Source organism: Odontesthes bonariensis, chromosome 16, assembly GCF_027942865.1.
Source record: "Odontesthes bonariensis isolate fOdoBon6 chromosome 16, fOdoBon6.hap1, whole genome shotgun sequence".
NCBI classification, from domain to species: Eukaryota; Metazoa; Chordata; class Actinopteri; order Atheriniformes; family Atherinopsidae; genus Odontesthes; species Odontesthes bonariensis.
In genome coordinates, this window is record NC_134521.1 from 2,592,771 (window position 1) to 2,608,858 (window position 16,088).

A 16,088-nucleotide genomic window follows, 5' to 3' on the forward strand; every position below is an offset into this window, starting at 1 on the left:
TAGATGAACAAGATCACGCTTGGAGAAATTTCACAAAGATGGGAAGTGCCAACATCGAACGTTTCATATTCAGTCTGTGAAAGGCAGAATACGAAACGCTTGGTGTTGGCTCTTCAATGCAAGCGAACACATAGCTACAGCTACAGCTAGCATACAGTACCTAGCTAAGTGCCGTAAACACAAACGACTCTTCTCGCGCATCACGAGACTTCAGAAGCGGGTCGCTCCTGCCGAAGTTACATATGGGATTTTCAGCATACAGACCCCTGTTGGGAGCGAGACCGGCTTCATTCGCTTACCATTGACTTGTTTAACCTTTGTTAAACTCCTGAAGGCTATAATTTTAGGTGAAAATGCTACCTAGTGCCCCTTTAAGAAGCTCTAGTTCTTACTGAATCTTAAACATACAAGGTATAGATTATTACTCTAATAGAGTTTACTTCACCAAAAAGGTCACTTTTTTCAGTACGTTTCAATTAATATGGATCCACTATGTTATATTGATCATCTTTATCAAGCATTTATATCCATCAGTTCTATGGGAAATGAGTCGTATGTTCTAAGCTGATGAGGAAGAACATGCATCATTGGCATTGTTGCAGGTCTGTGCATTATAAGAGTGAATTCTGTTGCATCTTTTAGGTGGAAAACGGGCACAAAATGTGTTAAAAGAACATGACATAAGACATAACAAAACATGAAATAAGAATCTTAACAACCAGTGGAGATGGATACATTTATTTCTTTTCAATGACAGTTCAATCTTACTTTATTCATACTCGATTTTATTTTAGTTTAAAAACATGTAGAAAAGGGAATTATTACGTTTAAAAAAAAACAAAGCAAAAAAAACCTGAATACATTTAAAACATGCTTAACAGCACAACTTTAAATCATTGTCACTTTAATCCATGAACAAAGAAACTCATCCTTTAGATATACAAACTGTCCTGAAATAAAGTTCACCATCTTTATTTTTGCTTTCGCGGCTTCTGGTTCAGCATTTCGCTTACTTTAAGATCGGGATTTGCTGATCCAGTGGTACTTGTCGACACGAGGCCCGGTGAAGGTGAACGTGGCTCGGTAGGATTTTAAGCTTTTCTGGTTGGAAAACTGCGGACCACCAGCAGGAGGTGCGTGGGGCTGGAAAGCTTCCCCAGGATAGCCCGTCCTCTTCTCCCTCAGCCAGGTCTGAGGTGCTCCTGGAAAAAATTCGCTGAACTGTTGACAAGAGCACAATTTAATTTACTAAAATATTTGATTCCACACATTTTCCACACTTTTTTTTTTTTTGGAATGGTAAATAGGCAAGGCAATTTTATAGTGCACAATTTGTACACAAGGCAATTCAAAGTGCTTCACAGCTACATAAAATCACAAGAAGGCAATAAAATCATTAAAAATTAAAAAAATTAAATAAATAAAAATTAAAAACCCATTAAAATAATCATTAATTAGAATAGAATAAAAAAAAATACTTTATTTATCCCCAATGGGGGAAATTCAAATTCATCAAGTAGCTCAACAGTTTTTTAAATATTTACAATGATTATTTAATAATAATCAATTAATTAATTAATAATTGATAATTAATTAATTTAAAAGTGAAGCATGCAGATGAAATACTTTCAGGTGTCATATGCACAGCTAAATAGAACTGTTTTCAGCCTGGATTTAAACATTGTCTGAGTTGACTGTAAAACATTAACTCACACATACTCATAAAGCACATCTGAGTCTATGGATGAGTTTCTGTTTTTTTTTCCTCCCCCAAAACAAAAATTAGAAAGCGCTAGAAACAAATTAATTAAAAGAAAGCATACAACATGAAGCCTTGCTATAGCTGCACTGTAGAGGCTGTAGTGATTTGACCATTCATAAAAAAATAAAAATAAAAAAATAAAAGATTTGTAGCATTTGGCCTTACATCAATAATTTAGCCTACCGTCTTGACACGAAGCTTTTAAATTTCTGCTCATTTGACAAAAAAAAAATAAATCAATAATAATTTAATTAAATTTTACTCCTACACAAACATATTGTATGATAACTATAATCCGTAAAGTGCTTTTCCAGAAGATTACAAAAGTGCTTAAGAAGGAATAAAGCAAGTTTGGCCAGATGGAGGTTCACAAGACACCAGATAATTATGATTACAATTAATTGAATTCCAATTGGCTTGAATTGGACTTTATTATCCAAGTGACTTGAGATGACATTTGTTGTATTTGGCGCTATATAAATAAAAGTTAATTGAATAGATGTGAAAATGGAGATGTACATTATGGTTTTCTATAAGGAAGTTAGAAATAGAAAAAAAACAGAAGAACTGACCCAAGGCACACCACAGCTCAGTTCAGCACTTTAAATAAAGTTTTATATTGGGACAGAAAAGCTTGTGCTACAGCAGGAAGATGTGAAATTTGCTTTTATGCTTTAATTTTGGAGCTAATAACTTACGAGCCCAACTTTTAAGGCTACATTAAGCATGGCTGTAAAACTGTAGTTGGTACAAGAATCTTCAGAAATGATTATTCTCTCATGACAGTATTGGTCATGTCTGTTATTTATAGACAGAAACAGTTATTCATCTCATATGTAATGCAATTTAAAAAATGTTGTTTCAGTCAACTTGTTTGCAAAAGGGATGTTCATCCATTATTCACATACAAAACAAGGGCGAAAAAAAAAAAACACTAAGTGAACAAAGATTTCCACAAACTGAAAGTTTTAGGTTTTTTTTAGATTGTTTCTACCTCCAAGCAATTATCAAAATTGTCAAACGCCCTTTAAATGTTCTGGAAAATTCCATGAAAAACTTTATCCTTGATTTCAACTCATGAATTGCCAGAGTGACCCATACTTAACATGCTGGTGGGTCATGTGACAGGTCATGTGATTTAGTCTTCCCATAATAACATTTTCAAGATGTCTGTGTGCCAGGTTACCACTACGGGCAGCGCTAGCTAAATTTAAATAGTTTGTTTTCAGTTGCTAAAGGAAAGATTCAAACCATTTAGACCTCGAGGGCCGCTGTGCTGCAGGTTTTAGGTGTTGCCCTGCTTCAACACACCTGATTCAGATTAAAAGGATCTCTCAACAGATTGTTCAGTTCTGTACAAGCCTGCTAATGATGTCTTGATCTGAATCAGGTGTGTTGAAGCAGGGCAACATCTAAAACCTGCAGGACCCTCGAGGATCGACTTTGGACATCCCTGATTTAGACCATTTAACACCCATTGACACATCTTTGACACTAGGGAGTGTTATTTTGAGAAAAATGTCAGAAATGTGTTCTATATAGTCTGTTTTATGTCCCCCATAATTTTCCTTGATGGAGAAATTATCCAGGTTCTTAACGCCCAATGTGACATTTGTAGGAATGGGAATGGAAAACCGGTTCTTGTTGAGAACCTGTTCCCAGTGTTTCAATTCCTTGAAATCGTTTTGGCGATTTTGCAAACGATTCCCTTATCGATTCCAGTGGGCGTGAATGACGTCACCACGCAACGTTGCGTGGTGAGTCCAGTGCAGCCAGCAGCCAACAGTAAACATGGCGCCCAAGCGGTACAAACGCTCGAAAGTTTGGTTACACATCCCTAAAAAAGACAACAGGGCAACTTGCAAAGTGAATATTTCACCAAAGGGAGGAAATACTACCAACATGCAATAACTATGAATGAATGATTAACGTCGGTGAATCTGAACCTAGCAACGTTAGCAACGTTAGCAACGTTAGCATGTCCTCGGCTAACACTGCAGGTAACTAACTAACAAACACTGCCTATCATGTTAGCACCATTTGCCTGATTGTAAAAGCTGCTGTTAGTAACGGTTAAGGTTAAATGAATGCCTTCTCAGGCATTACATTTAGATGAAATCATGAGAGACAGAGCCTGACTGGCTCAGAGCCAGAGGCTGGTGGTACTACCCCCAGTTCACCTCTACCTCCAGCTTCTCCTTTCACCAGAGCAGGAAGAGTTCAATTACCCAGGCCAGGATAGACCAATGTGGACCTCACCGTTGTTGGGTTTGTAAGGTCATGACTCGTGTTACTTCTAAACTAAACAAAGTTGATGCTAATCGACCGGTTTGTTGTCCTTTTTCTCCAAATGAGAATCGATAAGGGAACCGACAAAGAACCGAATCATTACGCAGAATCGAAAATTGGAATCGTAAAAATCTCTTCAAATTCCCATCTGAGCGCATATTTTGGATGGTTCAGTGGAAAACATCCCATTCATTCTTCTGGCTCCAGCTTTAATGTACCCAGAATAATTGTAGAAGTGTACATAATGGAATGGATGCTTCAAGGATTGGGCCAATCAAAGCCTGGAAAGAGCACATAAATTTACCATGTTTTCTCAATATCCTCAACTCAAGGGGACACTCTGCATTAAGCTGCCTTATACCTTCCCCAGCAGGCTTCTGTCTTACTGGGTATAAGCATACACCTGAGTACAGCCTTGCCAATGTCTTCCCCCACACCAGGAGCAAAAGACCTACCTCTTCCACCCATTTTCCTTTAATTCTACAAGAAATGCTTTACATTCTGTGATGACTTTAAAGCTCTTAACTGAAGTACAAAATGGAATTGGAATCGTAAAAATCTTGTCAATTCCCATCCCTACTTATATGTCACATTACAGATCTGACAGTGGGGGGGGGGGTATTTTGAAAAAAATGTCAGAAAGGTCTATTTAGTCTGTGTTATGACTCCCTTAATTTTCATTTAAGTAGATATGGGTCCAGGTTCTTATGGCTTGAGGAGAAAAAAAAACAACAAACAAAAAAAACAGCTGTCCCTTTAAGCTGCAGCCATAGTTTCATGCACTGCAAAAAGCCAGCTTTCAAAAACAAGGGAAAAAAAAAAAAATGTACAAAAATTAGGTGTATTTTGCTTTAAAAAAAAAAGCAAAATTATCTGCCAATGGAACAAGAAAATGTGGCTTGTCAAGATTTTTCAAAACAAGTAAAAATATTTAATCTCAATTAACCCACAAATACCTTAGAATTAGTGTATTTTAACTAATAACAAGTACATTTTTCTTGATTCTAATTAAATACACGTGGCCTATTTTCTCAATATATTGAAAAATATTCTTGAATTAAGTAAATGCTAGAGCCATAATCTTGACATAGTGGAATGCACTAAGGCCTTATATTTCTTGAAACCAGCTTGGAAACTGTTGATCTCAAAAATCTCAGTAACAAGCTGTAATATCTTATTTAGATAAGGACAGAAACACTTAAAACAAGTGAAACAGTCTAACATAAAAACTGCTTACTGAGAAGAACTATCTTATCGGACAAAAAATAAGCATATGTCCCTTTGATCTAAGATATTTCTTTTTACTTAGATCTCACTTTTTGCAGTGTGTGTTCCACATACCCGGTAAATACTGTTGGGGTTGCTGACTGTGGGGATGGTTTTGGGTTCAGGGTTGGTGGGAAGGGCTGCAGTTGGGCACCGAGCTGATGAGATGCTGCTGCTTACGCTCTGGTCTCCATATTCTTCATCAGAGGAGCTTCCCGATTGGACGTCAAGACTGGCCCGCTCCACGGCGTCATGGATGCGGCGGGAAAATTCCCTGTCTCCTCGCTGGCAGCTGCCCACCGTTGAGACGCGGAACGGAGCGCTTTGTTCGCCATACCTTCAGAGACGGAAACAAAGCAACACATTAACTTGCTTCATTTGTGACCATTCTGAGGCCATTTGCAAGTTTTTAATGTTAAATCATTTGGGATTGCAAGGCAACACACAGGCCCAGAAGGTTTAAACTATTCAACTACCATCAAATGTACACATAGTACAAATTAGACACCGTTATTCTGAATGTGGCTATCACTGGCAGGATTTTTGTAGTGAAAAGTTTTGGTACAAAGATTAAATTGATGAATGAGAAACAAAACAAAAATAAGAATAAAACAAAAACACGAGGCTTTAACTGATAAAGATAAAGTTTTTCATCATAAGAAAACTATAACAAAGCAGCTTCCTCTGTCTTAATTTGCTTGTGAGACCAGAATAACTTCTACTAGCAAAGAGAAGAGGGTCAGCGTTGGTAAATATCTTGAGACTCGGGACCTTACAATCACTGACCGAGTCGGTAACCTCGGAGTGTTGATAGACTCAGATCTGACTTTCAGCAGCCACATCAAAGCTGTCACCAAGGCAGCTTTTTACCACCTCAGAAACATCAACAGAATTAAAGGTTTCCTCTCCCAAAGAGACCAGGAGAAACTCATCCATGCATTCATCTCCAGCAGACTCCATCACTGTAACGCTCTTTTAACTGGACTTCCCAAAAAGAGCATTAAACATCTGCAGCTCATCCAGAACGCTGCTGCTGGAGTTTTAACCCGGACTAAGAGATCTGAACACATCACAGCAGCTTTAAAATCTTTACTCTGGCTTCCAGTCAGTCACAGAATAGATTTTAAAAGCCTGCTGATGGTTTACAAATCCCAGAACGGTTTAGGCCCAAAATACATCTGTGAGGTGTTTACTTCCTCCAGACACTGACACAGTACGTCTGCTGGGCTGCAGTCGCCATGGTGACAGAGACACATAAAGTTGTGTATCGTCTGCATAAACTGTGATATTTGATGTTAAAATTCTGCAATATCTGACCCAAAGGGAGCATATACAAGTTAAACAGAAGAGGTCCAAGAATTGACCCCTGGGGGACTCCACAAGTCATGGCCACTCGCTCAGATTCATAGATGGATGGATGGTTTAGGCCCAAAATACATCTCTGATCTGTTCAGAGAATATAAACCCAGCAGAGCTCTTAGATCCAAGGACTCAGGTCAGCTGGTCCAGTCCAGAGTCCAGACTAAACATGGAGAAGCAGCATTTAGCTGTTATGCTGCAAACAAGTGGAACAAACTGCCAGTGGAGATTAAACTTTCACCAAATGGAGACATTTTTAAATCCAGGTTAAAAACATTTCTGTTCTCATGTGTCTATGCATGAAATATCTTTTAATTTATCTGGACTGTTGCTTGTTTTTAAATTCATTTAAATGATTTAATTAGTTTCTCTTTATATTCTTTTATGTATTTTAATGCTTCTTCCACTCCCTGCTGCAATGCTTTTATTTTATGTAAAGCACTTTGAATTGTTTGTACATGAAATGTGCTATACAAATAAATTTGATTCTTTGTGGAAAAGCAGAGCCTCCACAGCTCTGAACTCGCAATCTGGTTCTCTCAAATTAAACAAACCTGCAGGACACTTCCCCGGGGTCGACCCAGACGGTCAGCTCCTGCGGCAGGCCCAGATCCTCGTACCGCGCTGCGCTCTGCTCGCAGGCCTGCCGCAGCACCGGGTCCTGCAGCTGAACACGGTTCATCCGCAGACATCTGAAACATGACCAGCAGCACAAAACATCAAAGACTTTCGCCCAAATTTACCAAAATGAATTCCCCTATTTAAATCTTTAAACGCCGTTTTCTCAAAATCAGTTTTTCGTATTTTTCCAGTATCGATATCTCAGCCTATGGAGCACCTACTAACACCAAACTTTCCAGTTATACACTTAGCAGTATTCTGAAGATATGTACAGAAGGATTTGTTGATAAATCATTCCTGGCCTGATTTATGTGACATTATAATAAAAATATATGGCGAAAATTGATGTTTTTTAGGCTATGGACAGTATATTTTGATTTCCTAGGAAATGAAAGCAGATATTCTGAAGTCCCTCTGTACTTTCTTTTAATTTTGTGTGTAAACAAAATGAAAAAAGAATTTTGCACCTGGCTTTATCATATGTTCAGATCTATCTTCAGGAAATATATGCAAATTTAATGAGATAATGCCTCATTTGCATAGTTAAACATACACATTTCTAAAACATGTAATACATTTTTTTTCCCATACTTGTATAAGTAATCAACTGAGGAAGTTTCATGGTGATATCTATTATTTTAAAATATTACCCTATTCACCTGTAGTGCCTTAACTGTAAAACAATGTCAAAGTTGATAATCTGAGTCAATTCACAAAAGTTTAATCAAAGCTCTGATATCATCTCCTCCTACAGGTCACAACAGATCAAATGATTAGCTTTTAATTTAGTAACCATCTAGTGGTTCTGTAAAAAGGACAAATGATTTGATTGCTCGATTTGAAAAGATGGAATCTAGCTTTATATTTTCATTACTACAATTAAACTTATCACAAAAATCAGCAAAATAATCTAATCTTCACAAATAAGTTCATGACTATTAGGTTAATCTAACCCATTTTTTATCTTTTTTTGTTTAAAACCAAAAATGAACAAGGAGACATTTGTGAGTTAAAAATCACAAATTCAGAATCAATATATTTAGTCAATTTAGTCAAATTGACCTCTCCACCTTTGTATTAACTCTGCCAATTTAGTTGATATTGAGGGCCAACAGTGTATTAACATTAAAAAAAAAAAAAAAAAAGAGCAAAAGGAACCAATTCTGTGGTCCAAAACTGGATTACTGACCTGTAGGCCTGTCCTCTGGTGGGCACACTTGAATGCCAGTGGTTCTTATAGTTCTCAAAGAGAACAGAAGTCAGGGCGGCAGCAAAGCGCTCCCTGCTGTCCTTATCCAGGCAGCCGTATCTCTTCACCAGCCGAGCCATAAAGAACACTGCGGCAGCAATTTCCTCTTTCATGGCTACACGCCGTCTGTCCAACAACTTTAAGCTCTTAGATCCTGCACTGCTAAAAAACAACTCGGAGCATAAAACACTCTCAGAGAAACACACACACACGGAGAAAACTAAAACTAACAAGACAAACTGAAACAGCTCAAGCAAACATACTTTCTACTGAAACTCAGCTTTGCATGATAAGGATCTAAATTTGCACGTGAAGCTGCAGCTTTTTCAGTCCAAGACTCTCACACAGATCAATCACTAAAAAAAAAATTCCTCCCTCCCAACTTTCTCATGCTTTAAATAAACTCACAGCTCAGCTGTGTGACAACCTGGCACACCTGAATCTGGTCCATTTAATGACCTCAGCAAGCAAGAAAGTGAAGCCTGGAAGAGAGAAAAGGACGTTGGTTGTATAAAATACAAAGGAAAATAGGAAAAATGAGAAGATCAGAAAGAAGTAGGAGAGAAGAGACGATTATAACAAGACTTAGAATTGGACATAATGGATTGAATAAAAACCTACATATGATAGGAAAACATCAGTCAGGGAAATGTGAGTGTGGGGAAGATGAGACAATTGAACATGTTATTTTATATTGTATGAATTATCAGGCTCAGAGAAATAATTTAATTAGAAATCTTAGTAGGATGAAAATGAAATTGGATATAGTAGATTTATTGCAAAAAGAATCAGGAAACAGAGGATATCAGGTTATTTTTTATTATTTAAAACAGTGTAGGTTGTATGATAGAATTTAGTATATATAAAGCATATAAATGAGTGTATATGAGTAGGGAGTAGGGACTATGTAAAAGTGTAGGCATATGTAGATATAAGGGTGTATATATATAAATAAGTATATATAAATATAGGTATATATAATTGTCATGTGATCCACACTCCTTACCAGTTGGTGGCGGTAATGCTTCTTTAAGTTGTTTGCCGACCGCCAATAAAAAAACAAAATAGAGAGAGAGAAAGTGAAGCCTTTTCTGCATGTTGTCAGTGCTGAAATGTTGCAAATGTGAAATAAGTTGATGTAATAATAAGTAGACAGTTACACACGCACTTAAAGCACCACAAAGTACATTTTATAAAAGTTCTGTTAGTTCATTCAAATGACAACAAAGCAGAAGAAGGAGTACGTTCTAAATTTGTATTCAGTTTTTTTTTTTAATTTATTTTGTGTGGTTGATTTAACTCGTTGATATACACTGGAAAAAATCTAAATCTTACCAAGTATATTTGTCTCATTGAGTATCTCATTACACTTGATATAAGACACAACTGCCTAACAAGCACCATTTCAGCCAGATATAGGGACTTGTTTTAATACAATACATCTGGAATATCTTGTTAAATGAAAAAGTCTTGAAAACATCTTATTTTGAGTCATATTTCACATGAAACAAGCTTTTTTTTCATTTGAAGAGGTTTTTAAGTTAATTTCAAGATCACTTTTATCTCAAAAGTCCTAAATATCACATTTTATTTGAAGAAATCTTAACAAGTCGATTTTCACTGGTTCCATTGGCAGATTTTTTTTGCTTATTTCAAGCAAAAAACGTCTTTTATTTGTTGTTTTTTTTACTTATTTTTACTTATTGTTGGAGGGGCTGGTGTTAATTTACACAGCTGTTTTCTGTAAGGGTGGCACGGTGGAGTAATGGTTAGCAGCTTTGGAGCTTGTGTTTTTTTGGTATACTTTCATGGGTTTCTGGCAGGTGCTCTGATTTCCTCCCACTGTCCACGTATGCATGTTGGGTAAATGAGTCATTTCTAATGAGCTACATGGCTGCCTGCGTCTCTTTGATGGACTGAAAACCTTTCCGGCGTAAACCCTGCTTCTCACCTCATTTGTACAACCCGAGTACAAATCAGCTCATGAGACCAATTGGCCTGTTCACATCAAACTATAAAACTGATTTAAAAGCAAAGAAAAGGAATGCAAGACAACACCACCAGCTCTGACACACATTAAGAGTTTTATATTGCTGAGCAAACATCTAAACCGATCGGCTTTCAGTTTGGTAAGTGGCTACAAAGATTACAGGCTCATCATTATGATCAAGTTATCATCCAAATATATATGAAATCAGAAAAGAAACTCAAACCAAACATATAAAGCACAGTGTTGCACGTGCAAAAGTAAAATTATTCAATGTCCTGTCTTGGGCTGTGTTTGAAACTGCATACTTCTCCTACTACTCCTACTACTCATACTAACTTTAACTTTTTTTAAGTTCCCGGATGCATACCAGATTCTCTGAAATGTTGAGTATGCATCATGAGGTTACTACTCATACTCAAACTACCCAAGATGCAACGTAACTTGACGTGGCCGATCGTCATTTCCTGTCAAAACGGCAGTTTCAAGCTAGCTACAACGAGGGTAGGTTCACTTCCTGTTTTCAAAACAAAAGCACCAATTGTATGGTAATGGCTTTCCCTATGATAAAAGGCAACGGGTATTTTATTTTGTGAAAATAACCGGAAGTGCGTTAGCTCACTGCGGCCAGCTTTAGTAGCGCCGAATTCGTGGGAACAAAATTGTAAACAGCCGGTATTTTGTCAGGTTTTCAACACGTTGGGGATCTAAACGACTACTTTCTCACCTGAAAATGTTTCAAATGTTGCTAAAGTTTACAGAGTTTAGAGCTTAAGCGAAATCAGCTTCAGGCCGGCTGATTTTGGCTTGGGCAGGAGCGAAATGCATTATGGGTAAACGCTCTGCATACTGTCTGATCGATGAGTATGCAGTTTGTAGTGTGTAGTATGCAGTTTGCAAGTATGTAGTATGTAGTATGTAGCATGTAGTATGCAGTATGTAGTATGCAGTATGTAGTATGTATTATGCAGTATGTAGTATGTAGTATGTAGCATGTAGTATGCAGTATGTAGTATGTAGTATGTAGTATGCAGTATGTAGTATGTAGTATGCACTATGCAGTATGCAGTATGTAGTATGCAGTATGCAGTATGCAGTATGCAGTATGTAGTATGCAGTATGCAGTATGCAGTATGTAGTATGCAGTATGCAGTATGTAGTATGTAGTATGCAGTATGTAGTATGCAGTATGTAGTATGTAGTATGCAGTATGTAGTATGTAGTATGCAGTATGTAGTATGTAGTATGCAGTATGCAGTATGCAGTATGTAGTATGCAGTATGCAGTATGTAGTATGCAGTATGTAGTATGTAGTATGCAGTATGCAGTATGTAGTATGTAGTATGCAGTATGTAGTATTTAGTATGTAGCATGTAGTATGCAGTATGCAGTATGCAGTATGCAGTATGCAGTATGTAGTATGCAGTATGCAGTATGCAGTATGTAGTATGTAGTATGTAGCATGTAGTATGTAGTATGCAGTATGTAGTATGCAGTATGTAGTATGTAGTATGCAGTATGTAGTATGCAGTATGCAGCATGTAGCATGTAGTATGCAGTATGCAGTATGTAGTATGCAGTATGTAGTATGTAGTATGTAGTATGCAGTATGCAGTATGCAGTATGCAGTATGTAGTATGTAGTATGCAGTATGCAGTATGTAGTATGTAGTATGCAGTATGCAGTATGCAGTATGCAGTATGGAGTATGCAGTATGCAGTATGCAGTATGTAGTATGTAGTATGCAGTATGCAGTATGCAGTATGTAGTATGTAGTATGCAGTATGCAGTATGTAGTATGCAGTATGTAGTATGCAGTATGTAGTATGTAGTATGCAGTATGTAGTATGCAGTATGCAGTATGTAGTATGTAGTATGCAGCATGCAGTATGTAGTATGCAGTATGCAGTATGTAGTATGCAGTATGTAGTATGCAGTATGTAGTATGTAGTATGCAGTATGCAGTATGTAGTATGTAGTATGCAGTATGCAGTATTTAGTATGTAGCATGTAGTATGCAGTATGTAGTATGCAGTATGTAGTATGCAGTATGCAGTATGTAGTATGCAGTATGCAGTATGTAGTATGCAGTATGTAGTATGTAGCATGTAGCATGCAGTATGTAGTATGCAGTATGTAGTATGCAGTATGCAGTATGCAGTATGTAGTATGCAGTATGTAGTATGCAGCATGTAGCATGTAGTATGCAGTATGCAGTATGTAGTATGCAGTATGCAGTATGCAGTATGCAGTATGCAGTATGCAGTATGCAGTATGCAGTATGTAGTATGCAGTATGTAGTATGCAGTATGCAGTATGTAGTATGCAGTATGCAGTATGTAGTATGTAGTATGCAGTATGCAGTATGTAGTATGTAGTATGCAGTATGCAGTATGTAGTATGTAGTATGCAGTATGTAGTATGCAGTATGTAGTATGTAGTATGCAGTATGTAGTATGTAGTATGCAGTATGCAGTATGTAGTATGCAGTATGTAGTATGTAGTATGCAGTATGCAGTATGTAGTATGTAGAATGTAGTATGCAGTATGCAGTATGTAGTATGCAGTATGCAGTATGTAGTATGCAGTATGTAGTATGTAGTATGCAGTATGTAGTATGCAGTATGTAGTATGTAGTATGCAGTATGTAGTATGTAGTATGCAGTATGCAGTATGTAGTATGCAGTATGTAGTATGTAGTATGCAGTATGCAGTATGTAGTATGTAGAATGTAGTATGCAGTATGCAGTATGTAGTATGCAGTATGCAGTATGTAGTATGCAGTATGTAGTATGTAGTATGCAGTATGTAGTATGTAGTATGCAGTATGTAGTATGTAGTATGCAGTATGCAGTATGCAGTATGTAGTATGTAGTATGCAGTATGCAGCATGTAGCATGTAGTATGTAGTATGTAGTATGCAGTATGTAGTATGCAGTATGTAGTATGTAGTATGCAGTATGTAGTATGTAGTATGCAGTATGCAATATGCAGTATGTAGTATGCAGTATGGAGTATGCAGTATGCAGTATGCAGTATGTAGTATGCAGTATGTAGTATGCAGTATGTAGTATGTAGTATGCAGTATGTAGTATGCAGTATGTAGTATGCAGTATGTAGTATGCAGTATGCAGTATGCAGTATGTAGTATGCAGTATGTAGTATGCAGTGTGTAGTATGCAGTATGTAGTATGCAGTATGCAGTATGTAGTATGCAGTATGTAGTATGCAGTATGCAGTATGTAGTATGCAGTATGCAGTATGTAGTATGCAGTATGTAGTATGCAGTATGCAGTATGTAGTATGCAGTATGTAGTATGTAGTATGCAGTATGTAGTATGTAGTATGCAGTATGTAGTATGCAGTATGTAGTATGCAGTATGTAGTATGCAGTATGCAGTATGTAGTATGTAATATGCAGTATGTAGTATGCAGTATGTAGTATGCAGTATGTAGTATGTAGTATGCAGTATGTAGTATGTAGTATGCAGTATGTAGTATGTAGTATGCAGTATGTAGTATGTAGTATGCAGTATGTAGTATGCAGTATGTAGTATGCAGTATGCAGTATGTAGTATGCAGTATGTAGTATGCAGTATGTAGTATGTAGTATGCAGTATGCAGTATGTAGTATGCAGTATGTAGTATGCAGTATGCAGTATGTAGTATGCAGTATGTAGTATGTAGTATGCAGTATGTAGTATGTAGTATGCAGTATGTAGTATGCAGTATGTAGTATGCAGTATGTAGTATGTAGTATGCAGTATGTAGTATGCAGTATGTAGTATGTAGTATGCAGTATGTAGTATGTAGTATGCAGTATGCAGTATGTAGTATGCAGTATGTAGTATGTAGTATGCAGTATGCAGTATGTAGTATGTAGAATGTAGTATGCAGTATGCAGTATGTAGTATGCAGTATGCAGTATGTAGTATGCAGTATGTAGTATGTAGTATGCAGTATGTAGTATGTAGTATGCAGTATGTAGTATGTAGTATGCAGTATGCAGTATGCAGTATGTAGTATGTAGTATGCAGTATGCAGCATGTAGCATGTAGTATGTAGTATGTAGTATGCAGTATGTAGTATGCAGTATGTAGTATGTAGTATGCAGTATGTAGTATGTAGTATGTAGTATGTAGTATGCAGTATGTAGTATGTAGTATGCAGTATGTAGTATGCAGTATGTAGTATGCAGTATGTAGTATGCAGTATGCAGTATGTAGTATGTAATATGCAGTATGTAGTATGCAGTATGTAGTATGCAGTATGTAGTATGTAGTATGCAGTATGTAGTATGTAGTATGCAGTATGTAGTATGTAGTATGCAGTATGTAGTATGTAGTATGCAGTATGTAGTATGCAGTATGTAGTATGCAGTATGCAGTATGTAGTATGCAGTATGTAGTATGCAGTATGTAGTATGTAGTATGCAGTATGCAGTATGTAGTATGCAGTATGTAGTATGCAGTATGCAGTATGTAGTATGCAGTATGTAGTATGTAGTATGCAGTATGTAGTATGTAGTATGCAGTATGTAGTATGCAGTATGTAGTATGCAGTATGTAGTATGTAGTATGCAGTATGTAGTATGCAGTATGTAGTATGTAGTATGCAGTATGTAGTATGTAGTATGCAGTATGCAGTATGTAGTATGCAGTATGTAGTATGTAGTATGCAGTATGCAGTATGTAGTATGTAGAATGTAGTATGCAGTATGCAGTATGTAGTATGCAGTATGCAGTATGTAGTATGCAGTATGTAGTATGTAGTATGCAGTATGTAGTATGTAGTATGCAGTATGTAGTATGTAGTATGCAGTATGCAGTATGCAGTATGTAGTATGTAGTATGCAGTATGCAGCATGTAGCATGTAGTATGTAGTATGTAGTATGCAGTATGTAGTATGCAGTATGTAGTATGTAGTATGCAGTATGTAGTATGTAGTATGCAGTATGCAGTATGCAGTATGTAGTATGCAGTATGGAGTATGCAGTATGCAGTATGCAGTATGTAGTATGCAGTATGTAGTATGCAGTATGTAGTATGTAGTATGCAGTATGTAGTATGCAGTATGTAGTATGCAGTATGTAGTATGCAGTATGCAGTATGCAGTATGTAGTATGCAGTATGTAGTATGCAGTGTGTAGTATGCAGTATGTAGTATGCAGTATGCAGTATGTAGTATGCAGTATGTAGTATGCAGTATGTAGTATGTAGTATGCAGTATGCAGTATGTAGTATGCAGTATGTAGTATGCAGTATGCAGTATGTAGTATGCAGTATGTAGTATGTAGTATGCAGTATGTAGTATGTAGTATGCAGTATGTAGTATGCAGTATGTAGTATGCAGTATGTAGTATGCAGTATGCAGTATGTAGTATGCAGTATGCAGTATGTAGTATGCAGTATGTAGTATGCAGTATGCAGTATGTAGTATGAAGTATGTAGTATGCAGTATGTAGTATGTAGTATGCAGTATGCAGTATGCAGTATGCAGTATGTAGTATGCAGTATGTAGTATGCAGTATGCAGTATGTAGTATGAAGTATGTA

The 16,088-nt window shown here is 36.9% G+C and overlaps 1 protein-coding gene across 1 annotated transcript; it reads right to left on the reverse strand.

Annotated features, from left to right (window-relative positions):
- Positions 1 to 858: 858 nt before the first annotated feature.
- Positions 859 to 8,659, reverse strand: btg4 (B-cell translocation gene 4). The gene is made up of 4 exons (XM_075487104.1): positions 8,487 to 8,659; positions 7,231 to 7,368; positions 5,393 to 5,654; positions 859 to 1,221 (listed from the first exon to the last, which is right to left on the reverse strand). The coding sequence occupies exons 1-4, from the start codon at positions 8,657 to 8,659 to the stop codon at positions 1,015 to 1,017; spliced, it is 780 nt and encodes a 259-aa protein (XP_075343219.1). The 3' UTR covers positions 859 to 1,014.
- Between the last annotated feature and the right edge of the window lie 7,429 nt (positions 8,660 to 16,088).